At 42.5% G+C, this 15038-nt stretch overlaps 1 protein-coding gene, 1 non-coding gene and 1 pseudogene across 2 annotated transcripts; all 3 read left to right on the forward strand.

The window, feature by feature from the left end:
• Positions 1-3103: 3103 nt before the first annotated feature.
• Positions 3104-3402, forward strand: LOC146505074 (signal recognition particle RNA). Its single transcript, XR_014877800.1, has one exon.
• Positions 3403-6393: 2991 nt separating this feature from the next.
• On the forward strand, positions 6394-10871 carry LOC146505075 (uncharacterized; annotated as a pseudogene).
• A 1746-nt stretch (positions 10872-12617) lies between these two features.
• On the forward strand, positions 12618-14221 carry cox5b2 (cytochrome c oxidase subunit 5B2). The gene is made up of 4 exons (XM_085182264.1): positions 12618-12808; positions 13637-13707; positions 13789-13888; positions 13982-14221. The coding sequence occupies exons 1-4, from the start codon at positions 12712-12714 to the stop codon at positions 14092-14094; spliced, it is 381 nt and encodes a 126-aa protein (XP_085038390.1). The 5' UTR covers positions 12618-12711; the 3' UTR covers positions 14095-14221.
• The last annotated feature ends 817 nt before the right edge of the window (positions 14222-15038 follow it).

The raw sequence follows: 15038 nt of genomic DNA on the forward strand, positions 1-15038 counted from the left end.
TGTTTTATTTGTTTTAAAAGAATAAAGCAGCTTGGAATACATTCCTAACCATGTCTGGGGTTTTCTTTGTCATGACCATACGACCCTGTTTTTCAGGCAGAGGAGAAAAAGAGGGGATCTGTGTAAGATAAAGAAGCATTTTTTCAACTGTGAATTGTGCAAAGCTACTCTACTAGAGTCCAAGAATAAGAATATCATGTTGAAAATGAACATGAGGATGATCAAAATGCAAAAAATACATACTATAGAGAGCAGAGCTGCTTCGTCATTTTTTAAAAAAAAAAACAGAACAAAGAAAACAACGTCTTTGGCTGAGCACAAACACAAGCGCTCAGGAATCAGATTAACCAACAACAGACAACAGCCAAGATTTGTTTCAACAACTCAGAGTAAAGAGTAATTAGCTAACACTGTGTAACTGTTGGCCAGCAAAATCAACAGTTGCTAACTTTCACATTCAGCAGCTCATTACGACACTTAAAATAAATCTAATTAAGACATTTAAATGTTGATTGTATTTTCCTTCCTGATGCATGTGACAGGTTAAGACTTACATCTCCAAATGTAGTAGAACTGATTTGAACCAGTGGACTCAGTCACACTGTTACTATGTACTGCATAAACATGTTTACCGATTAAGGTAAAACCCGATGCTGTCCTGACTGTGTGACTAAATTTTGTGCTTAAAGCATCAAATCAATTTAATGATTAACTTGCTATGAGAGGTTTTTACTCCAAGTGTGACTTTTTCTGGGTTCATACATCTGTTTCAGGGTCAAAGTCAAGCACTCTAGTAAGCACGTTCAATGTTCATTTTCAAACTTTTCCAGGCACATTACCAAACAAAGGATGCATATTTCACTTCATCACCTCAGTAAGACCATGTCAAAGGCCAAATTAATAAGTCTTCTCATCAGATATTGATGCTCCTTTCTTATGTGACACAAAAAATAGGAGGAGAATGATCTTGGCTTGTGTTGTTTTTAAGTTCATTCAAAACTAACTGTAAGACGCTTAACTACATTGCAGTCTGTGTTATTTGTTGAAGTCCTAAGTTATCACCTTTAAAGTGTTTAGTGCTAATAACATCATGTAGAGTAAGACAGGCACAGAGAACAGCACTGACTGGGATTTTGAATGAAAGCGAGGGAACTTCGGTAGCACAAAAAAGTGTCTATTCTTTGTGTCCATATGGATCAGTCATATTACCATTATTTCCCCCTAAGGTTGCCAAAAGCACCAAGTTAATACTTGAAGAAGCTGCAGCAATACACAAAAATATAATCAATATTCTATTTACTCGGTGGCAATGCTGCTTTTAGCCTTCAATCAGAAAGCCTTATGTTGGCTAGTTAAGCATCGGGCTACCGTTTAAAGCTTTCACTTGAGGGAAGTAACTCGCATTACTGCTGTGTAATCCTAGTTAAATTCACAGCATATTCTATAAATTACCATGCCATAACTAACTGTTATATTAGCAGCACCATATTGCATCACACTGAGTGCATTTCAATCATTTATCCCACGAGTTTGCTAGCTAGCAAAATAATACAAACGATTTTAAAAATTAGCATGTGTAACGTACACACTCGAGAAAATTATTTACTAACACTTATGCAAACTCCCCCATTGTGAAAAAGTACAAATCATTCGTCAAGACTCCTTCTATTTTTTGTTTGAACACTCATTAAAACGGCAACCTCCAGGCAGGACTGGACTGGGACAAAAAATCAGCCCGGGCATTTTGACTAGAGAACGGCCCACCAGGTATTATAGGAAAAGCCATAAAGCCTTTGAATGAAAACAAATGCTGTTGTGACAGTGATGTACGCTGTCCTGTTGGTATATATGTATCAATCTAATAAACTTAAACCTACACCATCCTCCCTATTCTGGTATTTTAAACAGTATTTACCGGAAATATCAAACAACCTAATCAATAATTACATATACCTAACTAGCAGGGTTGCCAACTCCCAGTAAAAAATAGGGAACCGCCCCCCACCCTCCGCCTAATGATGCTTAATCAACGTAATCGACTTTAATTTATTGCCAGGGTAAAACAAATGGACAGAAACCAATCATTTTTCTACAGTAATTAAATAGATCCAACATCTTTCCGCAACAGAATTGCAGACTGCACACATGGTACCTTTCCAAAGGAAAAATTACTATAGCTTATTAGGGCATATATTAGACTTAATATTTACTATATACAATAATGAATTTTTATATATTTTACATCAGATGACCACTTTGGTTGTAAGATTCAGTTGTATTTATTAAAACCTAGACATTTTAAATGAGAATAAGAAAGAAAAGCATTTCTCTGTGCCCCCCCCCCCCCCCCCCCCCCCCCCCGTTAATGCCCTACCTGGCCCCCTGGCAAAACTTTGCTAGACCCGCCCCTGCACAGTTACCAGCTGTCAGCTACTTAGAAAAGGATGCTGGTGTTATTTGTCTCTCAGAAACAGTTCATAACTTCCCTTCCACTCATTCATGTCAACTCAAAAGTAAACCTGTTTCTCCATCACCTGTTCAACTCTGATGATTCAGTAAGGAACCCCTGGTTTCATCTTCATATTTCCCTCTCACTAGATATTGGACAACAGCTTATCAAGCTTAAACGTGCTGCTGTTGTTTAGCACGACGATAAACAAAGGAGACGGGACTAAGGACACCAGGCCGATCAGCTCATCATTGATCAGTTTCATGATTGAAGTAGCAGCAGGAGATGGAGGGGGAGAGAATGAGAGAAGAGGAAGCTATGCAGCGTAAAGACACAGAATAACTCCAGCTTTGTGTCTGTTTTTTTTTTTTTTTAATTTTTGCTGAAGTTCGGGACAAATCGCGTTCCTTTACACCTAAATACGGAACTTTAACCGCTGTAATTGGTCCAGCCCAGAGTCGATCATGACCAACTGGCCAAACCACCACCTTTCATTGTTTTACCAGGTAAAAACCAACCAAACAAACAAAAAAACCGTCGGCCCATAAAAGCGAAAAAATCCCCATCGGTCCACTGGACAAATGCCCGGTATGCCCGATGGCCAGTCCAGTTAAAGATAAAAAGATAAAAGCCCGAGGAGCACTTCTGTTCCTCGCCGGGTGCGGTGGCGCGCGCCTGTAATCCAAGCTACCGGGAGGCTGAGGCTGGCGGATCGTTTGAGCTCAGGAGCTCTGAGCTGCAGCGGACTATGCCGATCGGGTGTCCGCACTAAGTTCGGCATCGATATGGTGCTCCTGGGGGAGCTCGGGACCACCAGGTCGCCTAAGGAGGGGTGCACCGGCCCAGGTCGGAAACGGAGCAGGTCAAAGCCCCCGTGCCGCTCAGTAGTGGGATCGCGCCTGTGAATAGACCGCTGTAGTGCAGCCTGAGTATACAGCGGGACCCAGTCTTTTTACGCTCTTTCTCCTCTCCACAGAAATATACACACAGCACACACTCACACATCACATTTTTACAGCTTATAAAAGCGTCAAACACGGTCTCTCTGTCCTCTCGTTCCATTGAAAACCACCGCTGTTTGTTGGTCCCGCAGCGCCTCCAACTGGAGGGGAGTAGCAATGACCATCACTGCAATTCAAAGGAGACGGTGAACTTTTTTTTCTTTCAGTGATTGATTTTGATGAACAAGCAGGACTGGACTGGGACAAAAAAATCAGCCCGGGCATTTTGACTAGAGAACAGCCCACCAGGTATTATAGGAAAAGCCATAAAGCCTTTGAATGAAAACTAATGCTGTTGTGACAGTGATGTACGCTGTCCTGTTGGTATATATGTATCACTCTAACAAACTTAAACCTACACCATCCTCCCTATTCGGGTATTTTAAACAGTACTTACCGGAAATATCAAACAACCTAATCAATAATTACATATACCTAACTAGCAGGGTTGCCAACTCCCAGTAAAAAAATAGGGAACCGCCCCCCACCCTCCGCCTAATGATGCTTAATCAACGTAATCGACTTTAATTTATTGCCAGGGTAAAACAAATGGACAGAAACCAATCATTTTTCTACAGTAATTAAATAGATCCAACATCTTTCCGCAACAGAATTGCAGACTGCACACATGGTACCTTCCCAAAGGAAAAAGTACTATAGCTAATTAGGGCATATATTAGACTTAATATTACTATATAAAATAATGATTTTTATTTTATTGTTTTTACATATTTTACATCAGATGACCACTTTGGTTGTAAGATTCGGTTGTATTTATTAAAACCTAGACATTTTAAATGAGAAACTGTGTGTTGACTGTGTGTTGACCAGCACCTTTACGGCTGTGGCGCCAGCAAACGTCAGTTGATACTAGAAAGTAATATTAAATAAATTACAACAACAGCTTATCAAGCTTAAACGTGCTGCTGGTTGTTTAGCGCGACAATAAACAGACGAGACGGGACTAAGGACACCAAATCCGATCAGCTGATCATTGATCAGTTTCATGATTGAAGTAGCAGCAGGAGATGGAGGGGGAGAGAATGAGAGGAGAAAAGGAAGCTATGCAGCGTAAAGACACAGAATAACTCCAGCTTTGTGTCTTTTTGTTTGTTTTAAAAATTTTTGCTGAAGTTTGGGACAAATCGCGTTCCTTTACACCTAAATACGGAACTTTAACCGCTGTAATTGGTCCAGCCCAGAGTCGATCATGACCAACTGGCCAATCCACCACCTTTCATTGTTTATACCGTTAAAAACAAACAAAAAAACTTTGGCCCATAAAAGCAAAAAAAAAAAAAAAAAATCACTGGGCAAATGCCCGATGGCCAGTCCAGCTATGCCTCCAGGCACGTTAGTGCACTCATCTCCGACTGTTCGGGGAGGGGGTGGGGGGTCACACATTGAAACAGACTGACGTGCAGAGGTACAAGGCAGCCAAGCCAGAGAAATGTTGCTTTAGACCTTGCGACTCATTTTATTTCTCTATCTGATAAGAAAACTATTCAATCAGATAGTTATTTGTGGTGAATGAAATACGGTTACAGTTTTCACAAAGTTTTAAGCACCAAATCCGAACTCCACGCACTACAATATTAAAATCCACGATTTTTCAAAGATATCAAGCATCCTCACGAAACCTGGATATGAAGTTGATGATTGTTTTACATAAAATAGAACATTTTAACATTTTCTTATTTGCTCCGAAATCTACAACATGACTTTATACAGAAAAGCTTGACATGGTATGCAAAAAAAACCAGAACCCAAAAAAAACCCAATACAAATAAACGAACAAAAAGTTTTGTAACTGTCAGTTTCGTAATTTTAAAATTCTCTAAAACTAACATTTTAGAGAATCATATTAAATTGATTAGGGTCAAATTTAGTGTGAACAATATTACACAAACAAACACGTGTGTGCGCATGCGCGCACATATTAGAACGCTTCGATCCCTTGTGATGCGGTAACTTTGCTTTGATCCTTTCTGACGTGGCAGCTTTGCTTTGATCCCAAAACCGATAAGTAGGAGCGCTCACCTATTATACTTTATGGCTTAACGGACATTGACCTGACAGCAACGAAAACCCTTTCGAGAAGTTTTGAGAGCATTTTATGGCAGAAACCAAAAAAGTTCAGTTTTCTTTCTCACCAATTCACAAAACAAACAGACACCTTACACCATGTCAGCCAACCCATCCTTCGGCTCAGATGAGGTTGAAATATCTAAAGGGACAATTTTGGGAGATCACCACGTGGTGGAGGCTTTCCTTGGAGAAGGAAGCTTTGGTGTTGTAACTAAATGTCGCGATACAAAAAACAACCAAACTGTTGGCTATTAAAGTCAACAAGAGCGACCCTGAAATTTTGCAACAGGCAAAACAGGAAATTTTTATCCTGGAGCAGCTGCAAGGCTTGGATCCAGACAGGTGCAACATTGTTGAATGGAACGGCTATTCCTCGATGGAGAGCGTATTTGCTTAAATTTGAACTCCTCGACCAAGCCTGTCGGACTACATAGGGGACCGGAATAACCAGGGTCTCCCAATTAAAGAACTCAGGCCAATTTTGCATCAGCTTGCAAATGCTCTGTTCCACCTGGGTTCTGTGGGAAATAGTGCATGCTGACCTCAAACCTGTCAACATAATGATTGTGAATCGCCATGAGTCTCCCGTCAAAGTCAACTTATAGACTTTGGCATCGCATGTAACACTTGGCAGTGACTACTGGTGGTGCTGTGGGGACAATTGGTTATTGTGCACCTGAGATTATGCTTGGCACTCCATATGGTGAAGCAATTGACATGTGGTCTCTGGGGCTGGTAGCTGTAGAGCTTGCTACAGGGTGCCTCTCTATCCTGGGGAAGATGATTATGATGTTTTGAAATTCATAATTGAAACTCAGGGTCAGTTACCAGATCATCTTCTAGAGTCTGGGCATGTACACTGATTGCTACTTCATCGAAGATAACAACAACGAACAGCGCTGGACATTTAAGACCAAAGAACAATTTCAATACGAGACAGATTATCAATCCAAGGAAACTCGATCGATAAAACTTAAGTGTCTCGATGACCTCGATGAACTACTGAAGGCTACGCGAGGACCTGAAAATGGCCAACAATTATTTGTAAGGCTAATCAAACAGATGTTGGCCTTGGATGCAACTCAGCGCATAACCCCCTCTGAGGTTTTGAAGCATCCCTTTTTTGACACTGGCCTCTCAAGGAGAGGCCCCCTGCACTGACATGAATAGCACAGGGGGAGAAAACCTTGTGCTCTCTCAGCAGCCTTCAAGCTGGGAAAGTCATGGATCGCAAAAATTCAACTGCAGTTTCCAAAACTCAGTTGAATTTCCTCAACAAGGACACATCAACACCTCAGCCAACCATCTTCCTCAGAAGATGATCTTGAAATAATGGAAGGGACAATTTTGGGAGAACACCACGTGGTGGAGGCTTTCCTTGGAGAAGGAGGCTTTGGTGTTGGTAACCAGATGTGCGATACACAAATAACCAAACTGTGGTTATTAAAGTCAACAAGAGCGACCCTGAAATTCTGCAACAGGCAAAACTGGAAATTTTCATCCTGGAGCAGCTGCGACACTTGGATCCAGATAGGTGCAACATTGTTGAATGGAACGGCTATTTCCTCGATGGAGAGCGTATTTGCTTAAATTTTGAACTCCTCGACCAAAGCCTGTCGGACTACATAGGGGACCGGAATTACCAGGGTCTCCCAATAAGAGAACTCAGGCCAATTTTGCATCAGCTTGCAAATGCTCTGTTCCACCTGGGTTCTGTGGGAATAGTGCATGCTGACCTCAAACCTGTCAACATAATGGTTGTGAACCGCCAGAGTCTCCCGTCAAAGTCAAACTTATAGACTTTGGCCTCGCATGTCCCTCTTCTGCACTGATTCCTGGTGACTGTGTGGGGACGGTTTGGTTATTGTGCACCCGAGGTTATGCTTGGCATTCCATGTGATGAAGCAATTGACATGTGGGCTCTGGGGCTGGTAGCTGTGGAGCTTGCTACAGGGGGTGCCTCTCTATCCTGGGAAAAATGATTATGATGTTTTGAGATTCATAACTGAAACTCAAGGTCAGCTACCATGATCAATCTTCTAGAGTCTGGCTTGTACAGCTGATTGCTACTTCATCGAAGATAACTACAACGAACAGCGCTGGACATTTAAAGACCAAAGACAATTTCAATACGAGACAGATTATCAATCAAGGAAAACACGATATATAAAACTTAAGCGTCTCGATGACCTCGAACAACTACTGAAGGTTAGGCGAGGACCTGAAAACGGCCAACAATTATTTGTAAGGCTAATCAAACAGATGTTGGCCTTGGATGCAAATCAGCGCATAACCCCCTCTGAGGTTTTGAAGCATCCCTTTTTTGACACTGGCCTCTCAAGGAGAGCCCCCTGCACTGACATGAATAGCACAGGGGGAGAAAACCTTGTGCTCTCTCAGCAGCCTTCAAGCTGGGAAAGTCATGGATCGCAAAAATTCAACTGCAGTTTCCAAAACTCAGTTGAATTTCCTCAAAAAGGACACATCAACACCTCAGCCACCCCATCTTCCTCTGAAGATGATCTTGAAATAATGGAAGGGACAGTTTTGGGAGATCACCACGTGGTGGAGGCTTTCCTTGGAGAAGGAAGCTTTGGTGTTGTAACTAAATGTCGCGATACAAAAAACAACCAAACTGTGGCTATTAAAGTCAACAAGAGCGACCCTGAAATTTTGCAACAGGCAAAACAGGAAATTTTTATCCTGGAGCAGCTGCAAGGCTTGGATCCAGACAGGTGCAACATTGTTGAATGGAACGGCTATTTCCTCGATGGAGAGCGTATTTGCTTAAATTTTGAACTCCTCGACCAAAGCCTGTCGGACTACATAGGGGACCGGAATAACCAGGGTCTCCCAATTAAAGAACTCAGGCCAATTTTGCATCAGCTTGCAAATGCTCTGTTCCACCTGGGTTCTGTGGGAATAGTGCATGCTGACCTCAAACCTGTCAACATAATGGTTGTGAATCGCCATGAGTCTCCCGTCAAAGTCAAACTTATAGACTTTGGCATCGCATGTAACACTTGTGCAGTGACTACTGGTGGTGCTGTGGGGACAATTGGTTATTGTGCACCTGAGATTATGCTTGGCACTCCATATGGTGAAGCAATTGACATGTGGTCTCTGGGGCTGGTAGCTGTAGAGCTTGCTACAGGGGTGCCTCTCTATCCTGGGGAAGATGATTATGATGTTTTGAAATTCATAATTGAAACTCAGGGTCAGCTACCAGATCATCTTCTAGAGTCTGGCATGTACACTGATTGCTACTTCATCGAAGATAACAACAACGAACAGCGCTGGACATTTAAGACCAAAGAACAATTTCAATACGAGACAGATTATCAATCCAAGGAAACTCGATCGATAAAACTTAAGTGTCTCGATGACCTCGATGAACTACTGAAGGTTAGGCGAGGACCTGAAAATGGCCAACAATTATTTGTAAGGCTAATCAAACAGATGTTGGCCTTGGATGCAAATCAGCGCATAACCCCCTCTGAGGTTTTGAAGCATCCCTTTTTTGACACTGGCCTCTCAAGGAGAGCCCCCTGCACTGACATGAATAGCACAGGGGGAGAAAACCTTGTGCTCTCTCAGCAGCCTTCAAGCTGGGAAAGTCATGGATCGCAAAAATTCAACTGCAGTTTCCAAAACTCAGTTGAATTTCCTCAAAAAGGACACATCAACACCTCAGCCACCCATCTTCCTCTGAAGATGATCTTGAAATAATGGAAGGGACAATTTTGGGAGAACACCACGTGGTAGAGGCTTTCCTTGGAGAAGGAGGCTTTGGTTTGGTAACCAGATGTTGCGATACAAAAAACAACCAAACTGTGGCTATTAAAGTCAACAAGAGCGACCCTAAAATTCTGCAACAGGCAAAACTGGAAATTTTCATCCTGGAGCAGCTGCGACGCTTGGATCCAGACACGTGCAATATTGTTGAATGGAACGGCTATTTCCTCGATGGAGAGCGTATTTGCTTAAATTTTGAACTCCTCGACCAAAGCCTGTCAGACTACATAGGGGACCGGAATAACCAGGGTCTCCCAATTAAAGAACTCAGGCCAATTTTGCATCAGCTTGCAAATGCTCTGTTCCACCTGGGTTCTGTGGGAATAGTGCATGCTGACCTCAAACCTGTCAACATAATGGTTGTGAACCGCCATGAGTCTCCCGTCAAAGTCAAACTTATAGACTTTGGCCTCGCATGTCCCTCTTCTGCACTGATTCCAGGTGACCGTGTGGGGACGGTTGGTTATTGTGCACCCGAGGTTATGCTTGGCATTCCATGTGATGAAGCAATTGACATGTGGGCTCTGGGGCTGGTAGCTGTAGAACTTGCTACAGGGGTGCCTCTCTATCCTGGGGAAGACGATTATGATGTTTTGAGATTCATAATTGAAACTCATGGTCAGCTACCAGATCATCTTCTAGATTCTGGCGTGTACACTGATTGCTATTTCATCGAAGATAACAACAACGAACAGCGCTGGACATTTAAGACCAAAGAACAATTTCAATACGAGACAGATTATCAATCCAAGGAAACACGGTATATAAAACTTAAGTGTCTCGATGACCTTGAAAAACTACTGAAGGTTAGGCGAGGACCTGAAAATGGCCAACAATTATTTGTAAGGCTAATCAAACAGATGTTGGCTGTGGATGCAAATCAGCGCATAACACCCTCCAAGTTCTGAAGCATCCCTTTTTTGACCCCGGCCTCTCTAGGAGACCCCCTGCACTGATATGAATAGCACAGGGGGAGAAAACCTTGTGCTCTCTCAGCAATCGTCTGATTGTTTGGGTGGCCAAAATTCTAGGGGAGCTAGAAATTCTTGTGAAAAAAAAAGACCAAAATAATAACAACAAAAACAACCAGTGAATATGGTCTTAAAGTTGGGCACAGTCTGGCTTAAATTCCATTAGCTAATCTCTCAATATTCAAAGCGGAGCAGCAGTCAACTTACCATCACATCAGTCCTTCAATCAGACCTACAACAAATATCTTCCTTCTCTCACCCCAACCGGTCGCAGCAGATGGCCGCCCCTCCCTGAGCCTGGTTCTGCTGGAGGTTTCTTCCTTTTAAAAGGGAGTTTTTCCCCCCACTGTCGCCAAAGTGCTTGCTCATAGGGGGTCATATGATTGTTGGGTTCTCTGTATGTATTATTGTAGGGTCTACCTTACAATAATACATACAGCCTTGAAGTGACTGATGGTGTGATTTGCTGCTATATCAATAAAATTCAATTGAATTTAAGATGAATTCGGAACTAACTGGAAATAAACTGGATATTAATTAAATAAACCTGCTTTGAGCATCAAATAATTGCATCAAAAAACTGACTCATTTATTCATACACTCGAGCATAAACACACACAGGCACACGCACACATATACTGTACAGTTTCAGTTTACATACTAGTTCCTTCCCCTGATTTTTCATGCTGACTGGTACAAATGCCTGTTACTAGAGCTAAATGCTATCAGTGTATTCTCACAGTTATCGAACTGTACAAATGCATACAAAATAACGCTCACGTAAACATAACTGTACACTAGTTTGCCCTTATTGCTGCAGTTTGTTTCAAGTCACTTTGAATAAAGCTCAGCTTCTCTCCAGCTCTCTCTTTCTCACACACACACACACACACACACACACACACACACACACACACACACACCTCCTCTTTCTAGGTTCTAACAATATCTCTTCTTAAGATCATTTTAAGCCTCATCTATTTAAACGATGTGTTGTGGGTTTTGTAAATCATCAGCTTTTTACAGCTGAGGGGAAACAGTCAGCTGGAGGCTTCAGAAAAAGTCATCCCTACGCTGCAACCCCCAATACCAGTATACCTGGGACTTCTGATCCTCTCTAGATACACAGGGAAGTACCTGATGCAGCAAGTAAGCAAAACAAAACTCCAGAAATAACATTTGTTAAATGAAGACTTAGCTAAACCTTTTTAAACTTCACATGTGAATAACAAATAACACACGCAGCACATAGAAACATTATTTAAAGTGAGTTTGATCTAGATTACAATAAAATTAACATGCTGGAAGGTGCTCCAGCAACAGCTCTGTTGTCCTGCTGGGAGACTTCAACGCTCACGTGGGTAACAACAGCGAGACCTGGAGGGGCGTGATTGGGAGGAACGGCCTCCCTGATCTGAACCCGAGCGGTGTTTTGTTATTGGACTTCTGTGCAAATCACAGTTTGGCCACCTTGTTCAAACATAAGAGTGTCCATAAGTGCAACGTGCGGCACAGGATGCTCTAGGCCGTAGGTCAATGATCGATTTTGTAATCGTATCACCAGACCTGCGACCATATGTTCTGGACACTCGGGTAAAGAGAGGGGCTGAGCTGTCAACTGATCACCACCTGGTGGTCAGTTGGATCAGGTGGCGGGGGAGGACGCTGGACAGACTTCTGCACCTAAACGCGTAGTGAGGGTGTGCTGGGAACGTCTAGCAGAGGCCCCAGTCCGCGAGATCTTCAACGCACACCTCTGGCAGAGCTTCAACAGCATTCCGAGGGAGACTGGGGACATTGAGTCCAAATGGACCACGTTCAGCGTCTCCATTGCCGAAGCTGCTGCATTGAGCTGCGGCCGCAAGGTGGTTGGTGCCTGCCGTGGTGGTAATCCCCGAACCAAATGGTGGACACCAGAGGTGAAGGGAGCCACCAGGCTGAAGAAGGAGTCCTATCGGGCTTGGTTAGCCTGTGGGACTCCGGAGGCAGCCGACAGGTATGGACAAGCCAAGCGGAATGCGGCTCGGGCAGTGGCTGAAGCAAAAACTTGGGTGTGGGAGGAGTTCGGAGAGGGCATGGAAAAAGACTTTCGGACTGCCTCGAAGAGATTCTGGCAAACCGTCAGGCGTCTCAGGAAAGCGGTGCTCTACCTGCACTGTGTATAGTGCTGGCGGAACGCTGCTGACGTCGACTGAGAAAATTGTCAGGTCGGTGGAAGATAATAAAGTATACAGCGGTGTTTACCACCTGTAGAGCGTGCCTCCCACTGCTGAATCTGATTGGTCGGATCATCTGCGCTTCTGCTCATTGGCCCGCGCACCCGTCACTCAGGCGGTTGTAGTGGGGTCATTTCAGTCCGGGTTATAGCAGAGTCAGGTCATTCACTGTACTTGAAAAAGGCACTATAATGGCGGGACGTCTTCTTCTCCGAGCTTGTACAACAACACTGCAGCTGAGGAGCAGCGTGCTGGCCCCGCTGCACCGTTCAATGGCCACAGTGAGAGGTAGGACTCCGTATTTACGACAGGAGACGTCACTTCACAGGCCTCCGGAGTGCGTTACAGGCACAGCTATCACCGCTCACTCGACTTAGTGCGAAAAGCGAAAGGCTGGTTATATTGGCAATTTTAGCGGCGTCTTTATTGTTTAGTTTGGTAGCTGACAAGTTAGTGACAAGGAGTTTGCAGTACGTGCTAGCTAGCTACCGCCAGTGTTTTATTTACAGCAAAAAGAAACACCTGTGTACATATTTATTTTAACAGAAGTAAAAATATTTGTGGGAGGCCTAAGTGCTTTGAGATACACAAAGTCCCCACCTAAATACGACTATAAAGTACACCGTTAAAAAAAAAAATGAAGGTCATTTGGACTTTAGCGAGTGGAAAGGCCTTTGATAGACCCACCTCCTTTGGCAGACTGCGTTGGGCAGGTGCCAGCACCCTGACAGGGGACAGGAGCGTGTTATTGTGGGAGGCGTCCAATGCTGACGTGCAGGCTTGCCCGCACTCACTACAGAGTTATATATAGTTCTGTATTTTCTAATTAGTTATAATTTTTATTTCGTTTTGAGCTTTTCTTTTCTTTTTAATTTAGTTTAGTTTTTGTTCTTAGAAGACGTTTAGTTTCTGTTTCTGTGTTAGTTTTAGTCTTTTTAGTTATTAGTGTAAGGAGGCCATATGCAAGAGGTAAGATTTAAGCAAGTTATTATAGGCTTTTAATATAAAACTGATTTTTTTTTTTTTAAGCAGCTGAATCAAATACAGATTTTTTTTTGTTTATTATCATTTATTCATTTTTTTTAATAGAAACCTTTTTGCTATTTAATTTTCCAGGCATACCAACAGATGAAGAACAGGCCACTGGGCTGGAGCGCCGTACCCTCCAGGCCCTCAAACAGGGAAAGGTAGGCTCCTGTGTATACATATAATAATGAACCTGAACTGCACATAAGCTAATTTTTTTCTTTTTCCCGTTTACATCACAGGATCCTTACAGCATCCTGAAACCAAAGCACTATGCTGGTACCAAAGAAGACCCTCACATTGTGCCAGGCATTGGAACCAAGAGGCTGGTGGGATGTCTCTGTAAGTGATGCATAATGAATACAATTTCCCCTTTATGAATCTGTGTTAACAACTTTTTTTTTTTAAATTATAACTTTTTAAAACGCTTTGCAGGTGAGGAAGACAACACTGCTATTGTGTGGTTCTGGCTTCATGAGGGAGAGGCCCAGCGCTGTCCTTCCTGTGGTTCCCACTATAAGCTTGTCCATCACGAGTTGCCCCACTGATACCAAAACTAACACACAAAGCCCAACAACAGACAAGTGTATTTGCCTCCTTTATGGCCATATTCTGCAGTGTGTGCACGTCATTCAACTTGTACAGTTTATGATTAAATTGTGACTTGAAGTGGAATGTGTTGATGGGTATTTGTATGAGAGAACAAACACAGTTAAAATATTAAAGGTTAATTTACTATATAAGCTGGATTTTAAAGGGGACCTATTATTCTAATTTCCAACATATTTTAATTCATCACAGCAGCTTTGTACTGTCAATTAAAAATCATTATTTTTCTTATACTCTACCTTAACACAGGCCCTCAGATTTCGTCTCTGACTTTAAGGTAACTTTATTTCTGATTGGCTGCCCCTCAAAGGTTTCTATTGTGCTTTAACTACATTTTGAGTACAGTTGCCCTTGAAGAAATGTGTCATGGTGTCAACAATTAACCAATCATAGGGAAAAAAATCACCTTCTTTGGAAGAATGAAGTGATGATATTGTAAATGCGAAATCTAAAACATCGCCATTATTTACTGTCTAGATTTTGGCATAAATAATTACTTTGGCTGTCTTTACCGCTTTCATGAGCCCCTCCACTTGCAGGATGTGAATAGGAAATGGCTGTGTGCCCAAGATGACATCTGCCCTTTGTAACTTCATACAAACCCAAGAGTAGGAAGACGCTGATGCCTGAGCACAGGGATTACACATACCTATACTTACCACCTCTGAAACTCTGGTCACGTGTCATAAGAGCATCCATCATCAGAACATATTTGAAAGAAAATAACAAAAAGCAGAATTAACCCCTTTTAAAAACAAAATGTGGTATATTTTTTGTTAAAAAATACCTTCTACAGCAATATTCAAACACAAGGTACTATATTAAAAATAACCAACCTTTCATAAGAACTTAGAACCTTACCAGCAAGTAACCCATTTATTTC

This window comes from Neolamprologus multifasciatus, chromosome 13, assembly GCF_963576455.1.
Source record: "Neolamprologus multifasciatus chromosome 13, fNeoMul1.2, whole genome shotgun sequence".
Taxonomy (NCBI): domain Eukaryota; kingdom Metazoa; phylum Chordata; class Actinopteri; order Cichliformes; family Cichlidae; genus Neolamprologus; species Neolamprologus multifasciatus.

What these genes read in the sequence shown, in the direction of transcription:
- cox5b2 (XM_085182264.1), top strand. Translation starts at nt 12,712, where the DNA reads ATGGCGGGACGTCTTCTTCTCCGAGCTTGTACAACAACACTGCAGCTG. An exon ending in TTCAATGGCCACAGTGAGAG is followed by an intron (nt 12,809 to 13,636) that starts GTAGGACTCCGT and finishes TTAATTTTCCAG; the next exon opens with GCATACCAACAGATGAAGAA. An exon ending in GAGGCTGGTGGGATGTCTCT is followed by an intron (nt 13,889 to 13,981) that starts GTAAGTGATGCA and finishes AACGCTTTGCAG; the next exon opens with GTGAGGAAGACAACACTGCT.